Below are 23,711 nucleotides of genomic sequence, written 5' to 3' on the forward strand. Positions count from 1 at the left end.
GAAATTGGGCCTTGGAGATGAATCAGGTGTGTTGGTTTCCTCAGGCTTATATGTAATAACAGATCATGAGATTTGTCAGGTGTGCTGGTTTCCTCGAACTTGCGTGTGATTACAGGTCAGGAGATTTGTCAAGTGTGCTGGTTTCCTTAATCTAGTATGTGATTACAGGTCAGGAGATTTGTCTGGTGTGCAGGTTTCCTTAATCTAGTATGTGATTACAGGTCAGGGGATTTGTCAGGTGTGCTGGTTTCCTTAATCTAGTATGTGATTACAGGTCAGGAAATTTGAAGCCTGTGCTGGTTTCCTTAATCTAGGATGTGATTACAGGTCAGTAGATTTGTCCATTGTGCTTGTTTCCTTAATCTAGTATTTGATTACAGGTCAGGAGATTTGTCAGGTGTGCTGGTTCCCTTAATTTAGGATATGATTACATATCAGGAGGTCAGGAGATTTGTCAGGTGTGCTGGTTTCCTTAATCTAGTATGTGATTACAGGTCAGGAGATTTGCCAGGTGTGCTGGTTTCCTTGATTTAGTGTGTGATTACAGATCAGGAGATTTGTCAGGTGTGCTGGTTTCCTTAATTTAGTGTGTGATAACAGGTCAGGAGATTTGTCTGGTGTGCTGGTTTCCTCAGGCTCATATGTCATTACAGGTCAGTAGATTTCTCAGGTGTGCTGGTTTCCTCATGCTCGTATGTGATTACAGGTCAGTAGATTTCTCAGGTGTGCTGCTTTCCTCCAGGTTCACTTAGCTATCCTCTATCCGTCATAATAAGAGATTCACAGCAGGGAGAGTAAAACCACAGCTGCTCCAACAGTGTAATAGTTGGAAAATGGTCACGTGTAACCAGTGAAATATGACCTGATCAATTTACCTCAGGGTTTTATTCTAACTCTACCATATTAAAGAGAAGTGAAATGTTCTTCATCACAGCTTAACACACCCAATCATAATAAAATAACTAGATGCTGCTACATGTGTATGCAAAACTTATACGCATTTGTATCTGTCAGAAAACAGCGGTAAATTCTAATAAGGCCAAGTCACTCTTTACAGCCAGATTTGCCTATTATCACTCTTGTTCACATGTCCGTCATGGAAGATACCGAAGTGCCACAGTTAAGTTACAGACCTTTACAGATTTGTATATATTCTATCTGAAAATCATATTGCTGGAACATTTGAACACTACCTGTCATCAAAGATCCACAAGCAGAAAGAGTGACGGAACCTACAAATTCCGTCCAAGATGAGGTCTGAACCTGCACCTTGTGTGTGCCCCAGTGGTTGAAAGGCAAGAACAACTTGCCAGTAGATCATGGCCTGCTCCACAAACATTCGTTTTTGATGGCGCAAATAGGCAATGAACAAACGCACACAAGAGAAAATTGAAGAGAGACGACGCCTGATTTTCACATATGATGTACACCCATGGTTTATTTCTGTATCATAGTGTGAAATAACGATGGCTATAAAAGGGCATTCTGATGCTACCCTAGGTGAGAGTTCTGTGGACTCCTGCTGTATTACCTCAAGACAGCTATATGACGGGGTCTCACAGCTGATCTCCGTACTTCTATGTAAACAAAAGACATGGCTAATGCGTAGAACAGTAGATGTAACACTAACAACCAGTCTCACATACACATAGACGCCTACTCTTTTAAAGCCAAATTATTGCTTTTGCAGACATAATTACCTCCCCTTTTCATAATAATAACAGTGAGATGAGGATGAAGGGGGGAATAGTCCTGTAAAGAGAATGAACAAGAAGACTAGGAGCTTCAGCTGATAATGTGACTAACCTAAAGAAACAGCAAGACATAGTTAATGGGTAACTTAGTTACATTTTGAAATGTGGTAAGTTACACAGAGTAAGGTACACGTAAGTATGAACTTCGATCTGTTAAACTATGTAACAATTGTATTCTCCCCAAAGAGTCAAAAGAAGAAAAAAATGGAAAAGCACTTACATCCACCTCCAGTGTGTACATCGAATTAAACCACATTTATTCCACACTGGCATAAATTAAAAAGACCTGGAAGTCATACGGATCTAGAGGCATTAGCTGCGCACTTAAACTGTGTCAGCTGTTTAATTTCTCAACAATTCAGCTACTGGTAATGTTACAATTTGGCCTTTTGTAATGACTTCTCAAATATTGCATATGTGTGGCCTATATGAAAACCCAGTTCAGCTTATAATCTTTTTTATGAATTATTTGATTGTTAAGCCACTAAAGTCCTTTTTTTTTAGTTTTAAGACAGAAAATAGAGAGAATACAGAGCTTCACAAAACCCTGTATATCCAGTTTACAGGACTTCATGGAGATCATGTCATTTTATGGCATGCTAATGCAACGTCGTTTACAGAAAAAAGTTACAAGCAAACTGAATTTCATTTGGACAAAACAACTCATTTACAGAAAAAAGTTACCAGCAAACTGAATTTCAAAGATTTGTGAAAGAACACAAAGAGGAATAGGTGAACAAGGTGTGTAACTATGTTAAGACAATAAATATAGGCAATTATTTGGTTAATTTCGGGAGGTTTTTTTGTTTGGACCAGCAATATTGATGAAAATCTTTCTTCAAACCAGTTAACGTTACTTAATATCACTTTTTATCACATCTGATTGAAGAACACACTAAGACTATGATACCTAAAAAAAAAAAAAAAAAATTTAAATAACTAGCAGAACTACTAAACTTGTAATTTCACATCAATGCTAAGTGGAACTGAAGTTTAAGGTGCTTTGAAGCTTATGATAAAACAGAAACAAGCATAAGGCAAAGCAACATCATCTGATGGTACGTTCTGCTGATATGTATCGTCTTATAACAGACTTGCATGCCAGGAAAGGAGGGTGCCCATTTTACTTTCAATAAAGATGTTATTTACGATAATAATGACACAAGAGATGCTAGTACTTACATGAGGAGCCCTCTGTCCTAACACACCAAAGTACAGGTCAAAAACTGCTGCGATGCAAACTACTTGTAATGGCTGTGTAATTTTTAACAACAACAACAACAACGGTGAAAACGTAGTACATTAGCAGGTGTAAACTTTACAGGACATTTAGCTAATTTTTCTCTTGGTACATATGTACATACATGGTTGGGCATGTGACTCGATAGCGCCCAGATTAAATACACTGAAGACTTCTACATCCACTGTAATACTTGGATCAATTCTTGATCAAACAGAGGTTATAGCTGTGTACGAGAAATCCAATACCCTAGAACTGCTCTTAAACTGTGAGCTTTTTCTACTTATCATCATAGGTATAAACGTCTTAGACCTTTAAATCTAACGTTAATTTGTAACCACTGTTCACAAATATCTGAAAAACCAGATGACAATTGTTCAAGGTAATATCACAATTCTACTGATCCTCATGAGGTTCACACTAACGGACTGGTGTCAGAAGTGGGACAAGGACATGTCATAACAGTGACAACGCCTCTTGGCTGTCACAATTCTACTGATCGTCACCTACCAGGTTCACACTAACGGACTGGTGTCAGAAGTGGGACACGGACATGTCATAACAGTGACAAACACCTCTTGGCTGTCACAATTCTACTGATCGTCACCTACCAGGTTCACACTAACAGACTGGTGTCAGAAGTGGGACAAAGACATGTCATAACAGTGACAAACACCTCTTGGCTATGAATTAATTCATCTGATGTTATCCTTCAAATGTGCAGTATGCCTGAGCATTCCAGTGGATACATCTAAACGAACAGGTGGAATAAAACTCCACCAGAATCCTACACATTTTCGATCTAGTGCAAATCCTATGGCCACCCTTAGCTCACCACCACCACCACGTTGGTGGATTAACAGACACTCCTCCATGATATGTACTTCTATGTGAGCAACAATCTAGAATGGTAAATCACCAACACTCACTCGGATAAATCTACTCATTCAGGAATATACCTGACCAATCCACAGCCACATAAACCGGAATTTACATGTAATGAATATTGAACATGATGTGTCAATTTATCCAAGATGCTAGTCTAAAATTAACACTGTGCAGTTTATATTATCTCCCCAACTAGGTAGTTCAAAGACAAGAGTCTGAAACTGGAACATTCATGTACAAAGGGTCAAGAAGGCATTAAGACAATTTATCCAGGTTTAATATTCATCCAATCCATACATCAGGCCTGACATGATGAGCTACGTACACATGGGGGAAAAGTGAACACAGAACATGGAGCTATCTGAGTATTGAAATGAATGAAGTGCCTAAGTCTCAAACTGGAATGTCTTTTTGAAAGTCAAAGTCAATTCCACCTAGACTTCATAAAGTGACCAATGTCTCCAAATTAATTTTACACAGATCACATGCAAATATTGGTAGGAAATAGGAGAAAGTTTGCAAAAATCGGACTTAAGTGTTATTCTATTTTTATTCCATCTTATACCCTATAAAATACGGAAGCTGTAGAGCGACTCCTCATTTAGGAAAAGGAGGTCTGGGGAAAAAATCTATTTAGAACAGAACATTCTGATAGTGTACCCCTGATAGGGATTAAGGTGAAGAACCCAAATTTAATATACCGGTACCAAGGTATTCCCAGTTATATTTGTCCAAGCTATGGTCTCTTTACATAAAACAAGTTTGATGTATACATAAAAACAAAAAAATGTTCAGGAATACAGTAATATAATATAATACATGCAGATTGTACAAAGAACAAAATTCAGACAAGAATTAACTTGCACAAAAAATAAAAATAACATGAAATATTCACATAAATTCTCTAATATTTAGAGCCTTGATTTTAAATATGTTCAATTTATGGCTCTTTGAATTGTAACTCACTGTCATCAAGTATATTCACCCAGGATAATCTATACATCTCGAAGTGAAGAGTAATTACTAAGTCAAAGGGCAAAGAACTCCGCCCACAACTGACTGAGTGCCATGCCGTGATATATACAGTGAAATTGTCGAAAGGGCCTTTTCCTTTGTACATAGTTCTCTCCCCTTCTCATTATGGCTAGAGGATATCTGGTCAGAAAACAAACACAGGTGAGGTTTATGGGCAAGGTTTAACATTTTTAATACATGTTACCTCCACAAGGCATTGAAATACACAATTATTACCAAAATACAGTTTAGCAGCAAAGACAATGAGCGTGCCTGTAATGCAATATTCTTAAGTTTCAACTACCAACTTCCAGATATTTATCAGAAAAAGTGTAAAACAAAACAAGGGCATGTCTGGAAAAGAAGCACCTTTGATCTGATCTACAATCTTCACTGTCACAGCCAAGTGGTTGAGAGAATTTATTTTATAATTAAGATTTTAGCAAAGAGTACACATATTTACATATATATAAAGTGATTCTACACTTACTTCCCCTTGGTTGAATCTCACAAAGCCCCAAAGGGATCGTTTGACTGTGGGGCTTGTTGACGAGGCTGTTGAAAGCCCATGGGTTGTTGGGCTATCGGCTGCCCATACATTCCCATGCCGTGGGCCATGCCCATGGGTCTCTGCTGGCCCTGAAAGACAATGATGGTTGTGATACTTTGTAATCATAATTATCATTTATACTTTGTTACAGGCGTTAGGTCAACAGAGTATACACAGTACAAACATAAAAAAAAAATGTAGAGTACCCTCTCTTTACATCTGTACGCAATTATTTTTGAATACAAATGCGTCTGACAATTTGAATAAGCAATGAAACAGTGCAGTGTGAAGGTGTGACTCGAACACTGTTATGTCTATCCACCTTACTGTGTCAATCCACCACTCACCATATATGGCTGTCCCATACCCACTGGAGCTGTGGCTTGGTAGCCCATCCTTGGTCCCATAGCCTGAAAATAAATTTGAGAAAGTCAGTTTCATACATTTACATTCATTTAATTGTTTGACAGTTTACATTATTTTTGACTTTACAGTGTAAAGCATGGCAGGCAGCTTCAAGCTGGCATAGTCCTGTGCAAAATTTCTCATTTCTGCAGATAACAGCAAACAGAAATTCTCAGTGGCCTGTGGTTTATTACAAGAACCCGGGATCTTTGTTTTCATTTTGTGCATATTCTCAGTCTGCAGGTACCCGTTTATTTTCATTTATTTATCTAATTGCTGCTTGATGCCAAACTTTAAATTTTTCACTGACAATGGTTGTCACTTTTTAAAGTGGGCGTTTTTAAAATCGGGATGGCCAGAATAAACAACCAGCCTTGGGCAAGAAACTTGCACTCTCCCACCTGTGATTTACATCACATTTCATGTAAGACCACATGAGAAAAGCAAACATGATTGCTTATTGCCACCAAGGCCTTCAGAACATCAGAAGCAGGAGAATCCCAAATATTCCATGGCCAAGAATGAGACTGAACTAGTACGATGAATGGCTTTGTGATTGAAACCCAAGCTCCTTAACTACTCTGCCAGGATCTGCTACCTGACAACAGTTTCTAAACAGCCCATTCTAATGACAGCACTTACTGGCTGCTGAGAAAATTGCTGTTGTTGAGTTTGCCATGTGGTCTGATTTCCTATAGGTGGTGCCTGCCAGTTATTCCCCCCTGTTAGCTTCATCTCTCCTTTTGGCTGCCACTGGTGTTCTGGCCTAGAATAACAAGGGTTCACATTTTATTTAATGTTACCACTGTTCTGACAGCTCCATCACTCTAACATGGCGCATCCAATAGCCTTGTAAGAATTTTGACAAGCATGCCAGAAAAAACGCATGTGGTCGGTTTGGTTTGTTTCTACTCCTCTTCATGCACAGCTCTGGTTAATATGTTAGTTGTTGTCTATTCTTTTAAACAACAGAGTCAGTAAATATTAATGAAAACAGACAGAGACATCATTCCCTCAACAAAGTAATGCCATGATCAAGAATCTTTGACTTGCATGTATATAACGGCAGACAGAAGGAAACCGCAGTGCCCAAACTAACCGAGCACCCTTCCTAAGGTACCTGGCGCACACACTGGCTTAAAACCCCAGCTGAATCAATAAGAGCTAGATTAAACCAGCAAGGGCACAGCGGTCACTGAAGGCCAGCTTTTCAACTGTCTACACCTGTGAGAGTCTGGTATGAATAAAAAGTTTGAGAAACTCTTCAAAGGCAAATTAAATACAGTATGAACAAATTACATTTCCTTCTTAAGTCTTGTTTTGCTACTTTGCCAGTTTGGTAAAAGTTGATTTTGCAGCAAGGCTTCTAAAGAACTCAACTGTAGAAGACACATGAATGCAAAACTTCAGCTTAATAAATAACTAATATGCACACAGCGCATTAGCGCTTTAACATCTCTCTTGTGCCATTGTGCTTTGTATGTATACAAATCTTCAGGTAAATAAAATACATACTTTAACACTGATTCTTATACACAATACACCAAGCCGTGGGTATGACATAAGCTATGCCTGTACTCTCTACAAGATCTGTATTAGATTACCCAGATTGTTTCAGACAGAACAAATTTAAAGCTTTTTACTCACTTTTTAATCTGATCCTGATGTTTTATGTTGAGGTTTCCAGCCAGCTGAGCAAGACTGCTCTCTAGATCTCCCTGGATTAGTTTGGCCTGTTTGTCGTTTTTAGCTTTTTGTGCATTTATTGTTGGTGCCATCACTTCACCAAACGCATCAAAACCTGGAGGAAGTAACAACAAGTATGTAACACTCACACAAGCACAACCCTTAACACATGTCTACCTCATTTCTTTTTCTGAAATGGTTCGATTCCTTGTTTTTTGAGTCACACACTGAAAAACCTGTTGTCTTTTACCTTGAAGACAAAAAGCTCATGCAGCTATAGATGACATACTACATGTAGGCATGAATACATTCAGCACACAGGGAGCATATTCTATATGAAAAAAAAATTAAAAAAACAAACAAAAAACAACATGCACAATATTTCATACAGATGCCAGTTAAAAATCACAGAAAGGTTTGTCATTTAAAATTTCACATAATTCGTCCATCCCCATTTAATACTCTGGCAAAATTACACAATAATGTACACTGGAATACAATTGAGAGAACAACAATTGGCAAAAACTATACCAGCATTTGTTCTGGTATGGTCTGAAAATTTATGAAACAGACATTTAATAACTACTAACATAAAAAGAGAAATGGTCGAATGGGGTATCTGTGACGACTAAACCACTGCACAGGGGGTAAAAAATGACCACACATGCACTTAGAGAAACAAAGGGCTGCCAAATGATACAGCTGAATGGTGTAATCATGATGGAAAAAAAAAAAAAAAAAAGAGCACATCTATACAATATAGTGCTTTATGTCCGTACTATGTGCACAACATATGTGTAGTCTGCTACATGCTATATATCAATATGCTATAATGATACAATGAAATGCCTTCTAAGTAGATCCTCGTCCATTTCTATGTTTACTGTGACAGCTTATGAAGATAGTTATGAACTGTAAACAATTTGTTATTTGTATTTGACATGGTTAAGTTGTTTGACTTTTGCAAGGTTTTCGAGCTCCCTTGTTACTGTACAGTCTATACAGAGACAAAATGTGCCATAAGGGTGAAGAATTACAGCATATGCTACAATGTATGTCATCAAGGAGCTGAAAACGAGAATTCAACTGAGTAATGCATGCACACAAAAAGTGCATATATATATATATATATATAAACATGATCTTATTGATCAAGTAATACAAGGCTACAAGACTTGTTCCACTGCTTCTGATCATGCTTTCTTGGTAAGACACAATTTGTGTCTGGGCAGTCATGTCAATTCATTCAGTTTGTCACCTATTCAGGGGAGAATACTCTGTATGCACAAGTTGGACAACCTATAGGCCATATTCCAGTAATACATAGGGAAATCCCCATAATATCACCTACTTGTGCACATAGAACTGAACACCTTATTCACCTCCTTGAATGTGGATTACATAACAGAGTGTGAATCAACAGGTTTGAAGTCTTGATTTACCACTAGGCATAATTTTCAAAGTTTTTTCATTTCCTCTTTTCGAGTTGGAGGGGAGGGTGAGGGTGACAGGGACGGGTCAAGATCTGGTAACACAAAAATATCCAAAACAATACACCACTTTCTAAACAATACACGACGTGAAGTTGAAGAAACACTGGCTACCTGTAAATACAAGAGTCACAAAAACAATGCCAAAGAACAACTGGACTGGACAATTTAAGAGAGATACAAACACTCTAATAGTACTACTAGAGAAGGTAGAACAAGCATATGATAGAATTCCCGCACCAGGGTCGGAGGCTGTACTGGGTGCTGGGCTGCATCGTCCAAAGCTCGACGCTGATAAGACGCATAAGGAAGAAGGAAAAGTACACATGAAAATTCCATTTTTACCCTTTTTTCTAAAATATCAGATGTTTTTGTTTGTTTTTGTTTTTTAATCCTGCCTTCATGCTTTTGTATCAATACTCACAAAATCGGATGATTTCTTCACAGTAAAGCCATTGTAAAATATCCAAAATTGTACTGAAACAGTATAATGGCCTTCATGACGTAAAAAATTATATGCACAAGTCTTTGGCAGGCAATCAATAGATTATCTGTGCATCTCTTTTGAAGCTTAACAAATGTACTCAGAGGATTTTGACTTGCCCATGAAATGGGAGCTCACACTAGAATGAATATATTTAGTGTGTGTCACAACCCTGAAATGTACCTGTCTCTAGGAAAGTAGGGGTGATGCTCCTGGGAGGGCGAGCTGTAAGAGATAATGGCCAGAGACAACTAACGTCAGCACAACAATGATCCTTCACAGGGTATATGAATCACAATGTTTAACACCAGCACACATAACATCAGACCTCTATGAACAGCAAATCAATATCTTCTTCTATCATACAGGTAAGTACACATGCATCAAAAGATTTGTAACGCTCAATTGGCCAGGTAAGCGTAATTTTCACTGCTTCATAGGACACATGAAAAGAAACTATAAAACAAAGATTACGAAACAGGGATCATAATTAACATCACCTATGCAAGCTAATTAAATTCTGGTCCGACCACTGGGGCCTGAAAAAAAAAAATACTTTGAAGCCATTTTTATCCCAGAAAGGGAAAGTTGGAAAACTTATCTGTACTGTTGTATGTTTTTACACATAATAAATAGCACATTAAGAAATAAATCCAAAGCATTTCATGTATCCTTTGAAGAATTTGCTCAACAAATACTGAAATGTCAAATTTTTGCAGTTTTACATGTTGAATTTATCACACACAAGTCACACACATGAAGCGTCACACCCACATTTTAAACTTCTGTGTATGATATTGGTAAAAATTCTGTTTTCCAAGAATCTGGAGCAGCTTTATGTATATGACGTACAAAGACATTGCTGCTGTCAGAAAGGTCTGTGATGTGCAATGAAGACATCCTACTCTTCTCATACATGCATGAATACAATGACAATATGACCTCAACATATACAAGAACCGGAAAACTGTATTGTTTCAAACAAAAACTAGCAGTGCCAGATTAATCGGTGTTTAAATGAATTAAATTCCTGTTTTTTTGTTGTCAGAAGTGGAATATCTTTAAAAAGAAACAATTAATGTGCTTTACACACCATTCTTAAACACTATGCAGTACCGACATTTGCAAATATAGAAAAAAAAATCTAGAAAAGTGCAACTCTAACTATCATGCAATCTCCTAATATTTTAATGATTTATTAACTTTGCATTCTACATCTACTATTAGAAAGTGAACACTGAATGAACTGATTCAGCATGATTTTCACATTTTGGATAAATATTTTACCATGACACCAGTGGGGGTATATTGAAAAGCTTGACAATTTAATAGATATAAAGATCATATTAAAATCCTGTTACAAAAACCCGGAATACACATTGTCTGACAAACAGTGATCTATCGACCATGCAAGTTCGTGGAATTATACCTAGGCAGTACTAATCACAGGCAAAAGGAAAACACTACCATGAAGTGTATGTCAGATGAAAGATCATTAAACACTGTTCACAAAAATAATTGGATTTATTTTTAAAAAATTTTTCCAACCCAGTAAAATGCCTTTGAAACATGGGATTCTAAAGTGGCCTTTTCTGACCATACTGGGATCAGTGAGAATCACACAAGGTTTTTCTCACGTAACATAAACAGACTCAATGCATATAGAGCCATGAATGCATTCACCGAATGGACATCGAAACGAAATGTTTCAAGCCAAAAATTCGGATGTTTAATAACCTTAATTCTTAATTGGAAAAATTCCAAAAAAAAAAAAAGAAACTATTTTCCAAGACTGTGTTTAATGGTCTTTCATATACACTTCATGTTTGTGTTTTCTATGCCTTGAAGTCACATGTTTAGCACATAAAGTGATTGAAAAGAAACACAAAATGTGATTTGCCAAAACATTTGGTTAATGTATACAGCGTGAACAATGAACATTCTGATCCAGTTCTATTCACATTTATACCATGCTACACACTTGTTGATAACAGCGCTACAAGTTGCTACCACACCATTCATATTCTACCCCTAAACACTAAGCTTACCCTTAATCCTCAACAACTTTGACTGCAGGTACAGTATAGAAATGTTTTCTGATCTGGACAGGTTATTTCACAAGTTTATTAATGTATGTGGGTTCCTACATAGACACTTTTCACTCTTTACACTTTTCAAAATCTTATGAATTATGCTTTCGGACTGCATCGAAATTCGAGGATTTAGGGTTATTCACTGAGGAGTGAATTCTTTTGTCATTAAAGGTAAAAACAGTCCTACTGTGCCATGTGAATGGTGAAAAATGTTAGGCAACCTATGTTGACATTAATTTACTGATTACCTCTCACCCTTTTCCAGATGTACACATGACACCTCATTCCCTTAGGAACTTCAAGTTCACAAACATTCAGATTCTCAATCTTCTCTCGAATTTCTTCACTCAAAATTTCTTTATATGACACCCACATGCCCATATTATAGTGAATGTGATCAAGTGCGTGAGTGCTTGGGGTTTAACATAATAGTTAACAAGTTTTCCATCATATGACAGCGAAGGATTCCTTTCAGGGTGCATGTAATGTACCTCCCTGTTCCTGAGACGACTAACCGAAGACAAGTAAGCTGCCCTGCCAAAGCCATCACACTGTTGCACTATCCCTTAATGTTAAACGCCAAGTGAAGTATTAAGTCTTAGGTGTGACCTGGCCCCAAGATGAGCCTGGGCCTACCGCCCCCAAAAGTGGACACTCTACCTACTAAGTTTTCAGGGCCGGTGAATGAATGTGATCAAAAAAAGTTGCCTAACATTTTTGACATGATACAGTTGGACTTTTTCTATCTTTAGTCATAAGAGAATTCAAACTCGAAACTTCCCTGTTGATGGACATATACAGAACGTGTCTATTCCGAGTACATGCTGTGACATGTCCTCTACAGCTGTAACTTCTATCTCAGACTACATAAAAACTACACAGCAAACTATACTGCCAGAGGTAAATACTGACCTAAAATTACACCCATGAACAACTTATTCATTTCATCTTACCCTAACAGTTCTATATATTTTAGAAAGATATTTTGATTTTTTTTTTTTTTTCGAAGGTAGGATAAGATGCAACTGGAAAAATGTAAGTTTCAGCACCAAAAGTAATATTTCATGACCTATACTTGCATGTCGAAAAATGTACTTTTTGGGAGGGGGGGGAGGGAGTGAAATTTTAGGTCAGACACACTATGCTATGAGAGTGGACTACAGCTTGGACACCTAACACACCTGGCTTGGGGGACAGAGAGGCCTCACGATAGGCAGAAAAATAGTCAGCTGTTAAATAGACACATGGACACAGAAAGGTATGAAAACCCCAGATTTACCCCTTCAAAAGCTTAACCATCTTGTCTACATTAAAACAATAACACGAAAATCCAGAAAGCTGATACATGTCCTTGACCTGGAGGGTTCAGATCGACTCAGGAAGGTAAAATGGAATTTAGATAACAGTACGTATTTAATAATGTGTATCATAATATACGCATGCGTGAAATTGAAAGGTCCGTACATGTAAATTATAAATGGCAGGTTACAGAACAGAGAAAACAAAACTTATATTTTAATTTAAAATTTGTTAAATTTGACAAATCCTGAAAAGGAGCCGTGTTGAAATAAGCATAAATTTACAATTTTGATTTCTATACATGCAAAAATTCAACAGCAATTTCATGATTCTGAGGTTACGACAACGCTGATCAAACTAACTTTACAAACATATCCATATCACAGATTAAGGCTAACCCAATACATAATTGATTGAACAATGAATGGCAACCATGTATACAGCAAGGAAGTGGAAATTCAAATAACCACACGGCTTGATCAATGAACAGAGCAACAGACTATTAAATAACCACGCGGCTTGATCAATGAACAGAACAACAGACTATTAAATAACCAAATGGTTTCATCAACGAACAGAACAACAGACTTTTCAATAACCACACGGCTTGATCAATGAACATAACAACAGACTTTTCACTGAATAAGTTAACCCGCACAGAAAATATACACAGCAAGTATGTGTACAAACAGAAAGATATGAAACACTAACAAGAAACAGAGGTACAATAAAGGACGGCAAAAGAAGAAAAAATAGACAGAATCTAATACTGGTCAATTGAGCCAGGAAGTCTACAGGGATATAAGGATGCAGACCTACATGTAAGAAAGACAAAGTACCGATATCAATGAGCTTCAGAGAAAAGCAAACAGCAAACACTAATACAAATGCTTATAAAGAATTTGCTCACAATGGAGTGAAGAGAGAAACAATAAGAAAACATCAAATAGAATAACTTCCCTAACAACAACAAAAAGGTTTGTGACTGGCAGAAAAAAACAGATGGAAACACTTTAGTGCACCACAACAGTGTTCCGACCTGACGGACTAGTAGAGTAGACAGCAGAGGGGCTGGTGGAGTACAGGGCCCCAGCCCCCATCCCCGGGGCCAAGGGGTCTAGGGGATCCAGTGGGGCCTCCATGTCAGGAATAGCGGCTTGTTAGAGAAAGAGAAAGCAGCAGTATTGGCAATAAAAGCAACATGAATAATAGCACGTGTGAACAGTACGAGCTTCATAAAGGTAGAATAAATTAATTTAATTTAAATTACAACAGTAAGCAACCAAGTACACATCAGAATAGCTCCAAGATTGGTCTGCCATGTTCCCAGCTTAGCCTCCACACATTCATGCACATGAACTATGGATGTACTACATCTGGTAGTACCTGCTATCAGACATGAATATTTCAGCACGTAGGTGTTTGGCCCGGATGCCATTTGTTCTACATCATATAATCCTTGCATAACACTGTTTTTTGTGCAGAGCTCATCTCTACCCTGAGTCATTTAATTTACCGTTTAATTCAACTGCATGGCTCAGATTTGAAATCTTTAGGAGTCAAGAAATTTTGTTTGAGCTATACGTGTTTGAAGAGCCTAAAAGAAAAAAAAGGTCCCATTTTCCACCACTTAATTATATAAAAGATACCATATGTAGCTTGGGGGTAATGGATTGGGGTGACAGTCACAAGAGGAAAAACAATAAATGTTGTACAAATCAAACATCATAGGTAAATACCACGGTTTACATAAATTACACCAAAAAGTCACTATAAAATTCTCAACATTCTCTCTAAGGCATACATCTATGAACAGTACAATATATCCCTGAATATACTTGTACACATGAGTGTATATGGTACTCAACTATCTTCACCAATGCAGAAGCAAGATGGCGCCAAATAAATCAGAGTTATTTAAAAATTTTAAATTTTATTTGTGATGTCATGTGCCTGAAACCCATCTATATTCTACACCACTAAAACATTCACATAATGTGAAATAAACTCATATCACTGATATATAAAACACAAATTTGGGGATAGGAGCAAAAGCTGCTTGCCCACAACAAACATAATGCCGACACAAGCAAGATTGTTGAACTAAATCGGAGTTGTTTGAATATTTACGTGATCTTGTACCCAAAACACGTCCATATTCTACACTACTAAAACATAAATACACTAAATTAACTCACACATCATCAACAGAGAAAACATGATTTATGGGTAGGGGGGTTGGGGGCAAGTGCTTAGGCGGGGGTAAAGCCTTTTTGCCAACAACTAACAGATTTAATAAAATCATTCACATGTAACACTCGCATATACATACATAATGTATATTACAGTGAAAAAAAAACTGGACATTCACTTCCTTTGTAACACAGGTATACAAATATTCCTAAAAATACAAAAAGGGAACTAAAAGACAATTGTGCTATGTGCGTAGATTAGACAACATAAAACAACAGGATTCCTTGTCTGGCATCTTTCTGGCGTGTTGCCATATTCAGTACAAATATGGTAATTACAACACAGCAACAATGGCTGCACACAACTAGCAGTGCTGAATGAAATATATGTGCATATTAAACCATGGCAGATGCAAGAAAAAAAAAAGGTTGAACACTCTTGCATGTTAACGATTAGATAAAATGACTGCAAATTAATTTTGTGACACCTGTGAAAACAAGGGCATTGAAACAAAAGGGGCTGTGCATTTAGAAGTGCATTTCATGCATGACTATAATGTTCAGAGAGGAGTTCACTTCAGGCTTACACTTGAATTTGCTACATTTTATAAATGAGAATTTCATTCTTAAAAACAGGATATGCATGTATTTTCATTCAAAAATCCTTCAAAATCTACACAATCTGCAAGGTATACCCACAAAGCTTGACACCAGTATTTATTAATTTGCTGGCCTTGTAGCTCCAACAAGTAAGCAATGAAGTAGCCATTTGAAGTTTCTTTCCACCCTTCTGGTCTTCTAAAATTTGGTAATTTTCTTTTCTTTTTTCCGCACAAGCTAGACTTGGATTTGAACCCATGACCTCAATGTCTAGGAAAACTTCGGACGAAGACACTACAGAGTCCACTACTTCATGAAACTTCATGAATCAATCTTTCCATAATATTACTTGAGTATCACATAGCCTTATGCTGCTTATAACCAATATAACATTATTTATGAACAAAGTTACTAGAAATTTCATTTTTTGAGACAGTGTCTTCAAGGTGGAAAGAATGTTAGTGCGACATAGTGTTGAAAAGACACACCTGTGCTTGGACTAGGGCCAGCTGGAGAAAGAGGGACAGTCATAGAGAGTGCTGCTGACTGCAGAGGTACTGATGGGGGCATCTGTGTGAGCCCAGCAGGGACACCACCCACTACATGCAAAAGTAGTTCAGTGTTAGTCATGCAAACGCCAGTATTAGAATGCCCAGATTGAACACTCTATGGATAACAGATCAGAGGATCTGATTGATTGGTCGACTGGTTGATTGGTTCATAAAAATCACACGGTGGTTTTAATAATGATGGCTGTTATCCATTACCACTCAGAGGCAATCTGTACAAACTCTAATACTGCTCACAGGGGACCACAGTCCACTTGGATTATAAAGTTAATAATGAAATCCTAGAATGAAGAAACAGGGATCAATTCCAAGAAGCCATTAAATCTTATTACAATTTATAACCTCTGGAAGTTGAAATTTTGACAAAATTATCTTCAGACAAACATTGATAAGGTGTTCAAAAGTGTAATTTCTATGGTTAAAAGTGTAATTTCTAGGGGTTAAAAGTGTAATTTCTAGGGCCAAACATCAGCTCTAAAGTCTTCTTTCAAATTAAGTCAGAAATGAATTCATGCAATCGCCCCCTGATTGATCTCTTCTATGCAACAAAATGTCTTCAAAAAGCCAGTTCAGTTTTCCATGTTATAAATGAAAAAAATTAAAATTTCAACAGGACATACTGTAGTGTTAATTTTGTTAATTAATTCCTCTGTTGGATGACTAAGCACCAAGAGATAAACTACAGAAACAAGAAGATTTAACACCAGATTGGAAAGAAAACATGTCTGCGCATCACAAACAATTGTTAACTGAACTGTCTTCTCATACAAGAAATCAGCAGAGACAGAGAGATTCACCAAAGTCAGATCGTGCATATACGCTGCTGAGCAAGAGGTGACAAAAGCTTCAAACCTACAGTACACACCAAACACAGGAGTTGTAAAGGATTCTGAGAAAAGACACTGGCAAGACATGACTACAGTCAGAGAGGTAAATTATCATACACACATACACACAATGCTACAAGAGAGGCCTATCAAGAATAAACAGTTGGATATAACATCCATGTGGTACACATCTATTTTAGTGTCTGGGTCATTCATCAGAAAGTAAATGGGGTACAATGTCCTGCCCAATAACAACTCAGGCCCTAGCTGATGTGATTCAGTGACAACTGTTCTCTCACAATGAATGTGTAATATCTTGCAACTTCTCTTGTAATATGTTAGAAGTTTTCCCACAATATGTTACTAGTTTCGCACAATATGTTACAAGTTTCCCACAATGTTACGAGTTTTCCCACAATATGTTAGAAGTTTTCCCACACTATGTTACGAGTTTTCCGACAATATGTTATGAATTTTCCCAAATTATGTTACAAGTTTTCCCACAATTTCTCAGTGCAAATGGCAGGAGTGCACCATACTACACAGCTTAAGCTAGTGTCTTTTGATGCAGGAAAGACTCCTCAAGATTGGCCTCCTTGAGTGTTATCACATTTCATTTGTCAAACGCCATCACACTTGTTAGGAAAGAAAAATCTACTGATAATACTTATTTTTTTTCAATGTCATTAAACAAAAAATAGCCCAAACTTGTTAGTAATGAAAAAGTCTCATTAAAATTTCAACAATATTAAGACGCATCATTTTGTTAGAAGATACTGACCCAATTTGTCCAAACGAATATTAACACCATTTGTTTGCCATAGTTTTGTTTTTCAGCTGTCCTGAGTTTGGATTAATATTAAGACTTGATTAACCATAACAACCAACTAAACAATTTAAAACAAATAATAGAATTCCATCCCAATATGTCATTTTAGTGAAAGACAGAAACAAGAAGCCCTTTTACAGTTTAAGTACCCAGAATGCAGCTCCCTAAAGAAAATCTTACCTGTCACGGGTGGCTTATTGTTGGAATAATACAGTCCTGATCAGAAAGTAAGGGAGATCACTCTGTCATTCATCACTTTAATTTTGATAATATGGATTATTCCCCATGTCACTTACCATAACCTTTATGTAACAAACATGAATACTATTACTACAATGCAAATAAGAATTATCCCAGGTAAGAATACAAAACAAACCAAACGAAGGTGATATCTAAATGCTTTCAGATAAGCAATAGGCCAAAGAATTATGCAAACAAATATCCACAATATGCACAAAAAAATATGGAAAGACATAAATGGGAGATACAAGCCCAACGGAAAATTTAAAGGAAGCAAGCACAAACTAACTACCTTTAAGCCAAATAAATTTCTTACGTTGTTACACCTCACTCTACTGTTACAAGCTCTCCAATCAAGTTTCATTCATATCATTTATCTTCACTAGTCTGACAGCACCCAGACTCCTCCATAAAAGCATTCTTCACACATGTGTTTTTATTGTTGGAGTATTTTCACAACCATCCAAAATTTTTTCACCTTTTATCAGGACACAAATAGTTGATTACGAGTTGTGTGACCTCAGCACTGTGACATTTAAATAACTGGATCCAGACAATGATGACATATGGTCATCTTATAACACCTGGAGACATCTGGGGGCAGGAAAATCACTTTTCTACACTCATTATTTCTAATGCTGGAGCAAATCAGAAAGAGGTGAGTATGGAAGGTACAATACTAGTGGTGGTGAGCCTATCAAAGACGTCACACCCCCACATCTCTGGATCCCTGTTCTCTCCAAACTGAATAGGTCTTATCCATTAGGAAAGACAAGGGTACCGCACTCACTACTACAAGCAAACTTACCTTGGGCTGATGGTTGGGAATTAAAAGCTGACGCGAAAGTCTCTTCTGAGGCAAAGGGGGAATTGGAGGAAGCTGTGGGTAAAGGAATACATAGATGACAGGGTTGAGCCAGGAACAGGAAACAGGGGAGAAGAGGAAAGGGATGGGGGGGGTGAAGAACTAACCCAGTTCTCTCTGATACCTTAAAAGTCTTGATAGCAAGCACTGCCGTGTAAGTTGTGCAGCAATATTATGACACTTGAAGAAATCTTCAGTAATTCATATCCACTTCAGAATTTATCCACTGTATGCAAAACATACTCCAAGATCTTTGTTGAGTTAAAAAAAAAAATCCTGTTTTTCCTGAAGACCCAAAATTATTTTCTTTTCTTTCTACAAAATATACAACTTGTATTTCACACTCAGTCTGTAGGTATTGCTCATTTCAGAAGCACATTATAAAATGAAAATTTCTTGTATTAACTAACTTGCTCAGGTTTCAATACTACTACTTACATGTACGTGTTCATTAATAATCATGTATGATACTTTCTTTACCATACATGTGCGTACAAATTTTCGTTTTACGCCACGCCCTGAAACTGCTTGAAAAAGCTGTCAGAGAAAACTGGGACCACGGAGGAGTCATTAAATAACTGGGACTAGGGAGCAGTCATTAAATATTGATTGGTTCATACCTTCAGGGCTGTATATTATATATCATGACATGTACCAGGACAAATACTAATTCTCCAGTCTTTTCTTAACCAGGAGCTGATATTACTCTCAGAGATTTTATTGTATGAAAAAAAACAACAGATGCAAGTCAAGGAATATTACAATATGCATTACATATTTGCACCAAATCTTGGGACTTAAAGAGCTTTTGGGACTTTTTCATGGCGGCTCTTTCAGATGGTAACTTTTCATCAATTTCCAAAATAATTTTTTGAATAATTAAACTGTAAAAATAACATCAGTCGAAAAACATGCTGAAGCTGGCCACATGCCCAATAATTCCACTCCTTCACAATATTTTATACTGAGGTGAACTATATCCACCCAAAGAATACGAACACAGGCTTGAAAATGTCTCAGCCAGATTTCGCCGCTCTGGAGAAAAAGGCCTACAAATATTCAGCACCTGAATGAAGGTAGAAGCAACAGAAATGAACCAAGGTCGAACTATAAAAGGATCAGAACGAGAGTGAGGTTAGCTCCAAAAGTTTTACCTGTATTATTTGATGACATTCCATTTGTGACTCCAAACGGCGAGCCCCCATAGCTATTTTGTGTGGAATTCATGGCATTTTGTACAGTCTGCTGGAATGGGTTAGTGTTGAGGCTAAGGAGGTCATCGCTGGGCATGTTGGAGTTGGGGGTTGTTGAGCTGAGGGGCGCCGCATTGCCAACAGGGCTGCCCAGGAGATCGAGGCTGGGCTGTGACTGAGGGGGCCCTGTGAATGGGTTCGTGCCCATCGACGATGGTGGGGCATTGGCTTGGTTCTGAGGAGAGGTTGGTGATGACTTCATTTCTTTGACTCTCTGCTCCTGGAGAAGGTGACAGAAAGGTACCCGCAATTAATGAAAGCAAATCATTAACGAACAAACACCACCAGTTAAGAATACTCAACACAGGAATTCTCTCTAACACACTAACCTGGGAATACCTGGATACATGGAATATATGATCCAAAACCTACACCCACCTCAAATTCTTTCTCCCACCCTACGGTATCAGTCAAACAGACATTAACAAATACAGCATACCTCTTGGGAATATAATAAGGTGTTGAAACTCACTTAATTATGATTTTGTTTCAGGAGCCCTAATCATAACACATTGCCTATATAAAGCAATATGTTTTGTCTGACAATGTTTTTAAATTTTTTTTTTTTTTTTACTTTTAACTTGCTTATTAGTACCTATAAAAAAATTCATACAGGTTTGCTTGCCAGCTGTTATTTGTACATTAGGAAAAAAACGAGACCTCATGCAACATCAGACCATTCCATTCATGTATTCCATATTCAAATGTGTTCTTAATTCTGTAACTGTTGCAGTGTAGGGCAGACAATGGACATTTATATTAGATTTGCACAAAGCTCGTCACATCAGCCATAGTGAACAATGCAAGAGGAGAAAACAGCAAGCTCAGCCTAGCAAACACAGACAGAAGTCAAAAATGTAACTCAGCCATTGCCTCACAGACCGGTAATGTCCTCCAACAGTGTCATATTTTATTTATTTATTTATACATATCTGTCATCTATCTCTTCTATCAATGCACTGTCTTGTGTTGAAAGTTTGCATGATTTACCATGTGTTGCCTTATAGCAGTCTTGATCTTCTGCAGAACTAAAATTAGAGAGATAAACTTGTGTAGAATCAAAATTGTTACAGTAAATCTTATGTAGAGCCAAGATTATCAGTCATCTAGTGTAGAACCATGATTATCTGAGTCATCTGGTGTAGACCCAATATTATCAGTCATCTGGTGTAGAACCAATATTATCAGTCATCTGGTGTAGAACCAATATTATCAGTCATCTGGTGTAGAACCAATATTATCAGTCATCTGGTGTAGACCCACGATTATCAGTCATCTGGTGTAGAACCAATATTATCAGTCATCTGGTGTAGACCCAATATTATCAGTCATCTGGTGTAGAACCAATATTATCAGTCATCTGGTGTAGACCCAGTATTATTGAAGAGGAAATCTTACATCTCTCAGCAGCCAGTCCTGCAGTCATGTTTTTATTTGCCTTTATTTTGATCGGGGGTATTGACAGCGGTTATGTTTACTGGTGAATGGCATTATGCAACATATAGGCAGATTTTTACCCTTCACCAGGGACATAACCATAGACGAACAAGATGGAGCTTGAATTATGCGTGCTACGCCCAATTTCTATAATGTTCTAACATAATCACATGTTTCACAAGAAAAAAATGGCTTAATTTCTGGAAAAAAAATTTTTATGCTGTTTGTATTGAAGCTGTTTGTAAAGATTGTTCTGCCAAAAAATAGGTCTATATTGAAACCCAATATACCAAATATCACATAAATAATATATATATGATAAGCTACCATCGAATGAGCAGTTCACAGAAATGTTACATTTGGCTAACAATTAGGGTTCTGCTACCAATTTCCCATCGTTCAATGGTTCATTCACCTATTTTACTTCTTCTAGTTGGATTCCTTGCAATATTTTTCAGATTCCATGTACACATACCAGCATTATATATTCTGAATCATGGGAGACAAAATATCATTAATTTTGAAAACAAAACTTCCCTCCTGGTCTAAAATCATTTCCATGTGTTAATCACAACATCTGCTTGTAATGGATACTGTAAAATTATTGTCATTAGTCCAAAACAGAAAAATGTACTTGCAGTCGATTAATTTTACTGAAATGTATGTGTATAAGCCTTATATCTCACACACTGACAAGACTAAAATGACAAAAAATAAAAAAAGGTAAAAAATTGCCACTATTCTGAACCTTTCAGAAAAATCTTGACTCACGGTTTTATATAAACATATATTACAGGGGCTGCCACCCAGGGGTCTGAAAGCCCCCATCCCCATCCCCTCCCATGTATTAAAAGGTTTCTCCTTCTCCTGCATCCACTCCCTTCCCCCTCCCCAAACAAGAATTTGTATACTTCTTTCAAATGCTACTGGTGGGGTGACACCAGCTTAACTGTACTTCTCCCGTGAGAGAGCATGCGCAAACCAGCCCTGATCAACTTTAAACGGATTAAAATGTGCCCACCTCTTGAAAGGGATCAGTCCCGATGAGATCAGTAGCTTCTTCTGCTGTCTGTACTAGATTCTGTTGTACACGAAAAACATGGTCACACACACATAATGTCAACAGGGCTACCCTTTTCCAAATAAAAGTCATTTTTCACCAGTTACATGTTAGCTATTTATAAATCATTTGCATAGCAAAGGGTTGTACTTTTGGGGACACACGGGGAAGAAAGGAGTGCCTCTTTATGGGATAATTCGGGCAGATGTTATATTTACATGGGTACTGATGCTGTAAAGTATGGGAGAAGGGCTTCAAGTACATTTAAATTTTTAAATTTCTTTTTTTTTTTTTACTATGCTGTACAATTTTTTTCCCATTTTGCAATATTGCATAATATTAACTTAAGAGTTTTAGCTATACAGATAAGGCTTTCCTTAATACAGACACCAACGGGACAATAAATTTATTTTTCAAGCATCCTAAAAACAAATTCTGCTGTGGAACACTATATAATTCCATGCAACTTGAAATTTATCAAGAAAAAAAAATCCAACAACCAACTAAAAGGAATCAATTTATAATACAAATGGAATTCAGAATTGAAAAAAAAAAAATACAGAAATAAAGAAAGCCAAATGCCAGCACCAAATTTAAATGGGGAGAAAATGCAAAAAAAAAAAACAATTGGGCAACAAAACTTAAACATGAGTTACAAATATTTCAGTGAAACTGTGAAATACAAGAAAAAACATCAATATCTAAAAATTCTCTGTTTTTCTACTCCTGTGCCTAAGTAGGAAAAACCCTCTGAAAACCTGGTGTGTGTAATAACAGAAATAACACAGACTCCACCCTAGCAACTACTTAATCCTGCTACTATAAACACATACATGTAGAATACATACCAAAGCATTGGCATCCTGGGCCAGTAAGAAGAAAGGCAAATAGCAACAGATAAACATATACCGGCAACACAGACGCAGAAAGCAAACA

The 23,711-nt window shown here is 37.2% G+C and overlaps 1 protein-coding gene across 10 annotated transcripts in view; it reads right to left on the reverse strand.

Annotated features, from left to right (window-relative positions):
• Positions 1-1,420: 1,420 nt before the first annotated feature.
• The window catches only part of LOC135472229 (phosphatidylinositol-binding clathrin assembly protein LAP-like), a 74,460-nt gene continuing 52,169 nt past the window's right edge, over positions 1,421-23,711 (reverse strand). For 2 of the 10 annotated variants that reach the window (XM_064751637.1, XM_064751629.1), the window contains 10 exons: positions 22,737-22,796; positions 20,180-20,498; positions 18,969-19,040; positions 18,101-18,136; positions 16,184-16,294; positions 7,499-7,652; positions 6,494-6,617; positions 5,794-5,856; positions 5,387-5,535; positions 1,421-5,037 (listed from right to left, as the gene is read on the reverse strand). In XM_064751637.1, coding sequence (XP_064607707.1) covers positions 5,404-5,535; positions 5,794-5,856; positions 6,494-6,617; positions 7,499-7,652; positions 16,184-16,294; positions 18,101-18,136; positions 18,969-19,040; positions 20,180-20,498; positions 22,737-22,796 — 1,071 coding nt within the window. In that variant the 3' untranslated portion in view covers positions 1,421-5,037; positions 5,387-5,403. Of the gene's footprint in view, positions 5,038-5,386; positions 5,536-5,793; positions 5,857-6,493; positions 6,618-7,498; positions 7,653-8,736; positions 9,737-12,785; positions 12,834-13,942; positions 14,060-16,183; positions 16,295-18,100; positions 18,137-18,968; positions 19,041-20,179; positions 20,499-22,736; positions 22,797-23,711 lie in introns of those variants that run through there. The other 8 variants (XM_064751663.1, XM_064751646.1, XM_064751655.1 and 5 more) reach the window with 7 other exon arrangements.

Source organism: Liolophura sinensis, chromosome 1 (assembly GCF_032854445.1).
Source record: "Liolophura sinensis isolate JHLJ2023 chromosome 1, CUHK_Ljap_v2, whole genome shotgun sequence".
Lineage (NCBI taxonomy): Eukaryota > Metazoa > Mollusca > Polyplacophora > Chitonida > Chitonidae > Liolophura > Liolophura sinensis.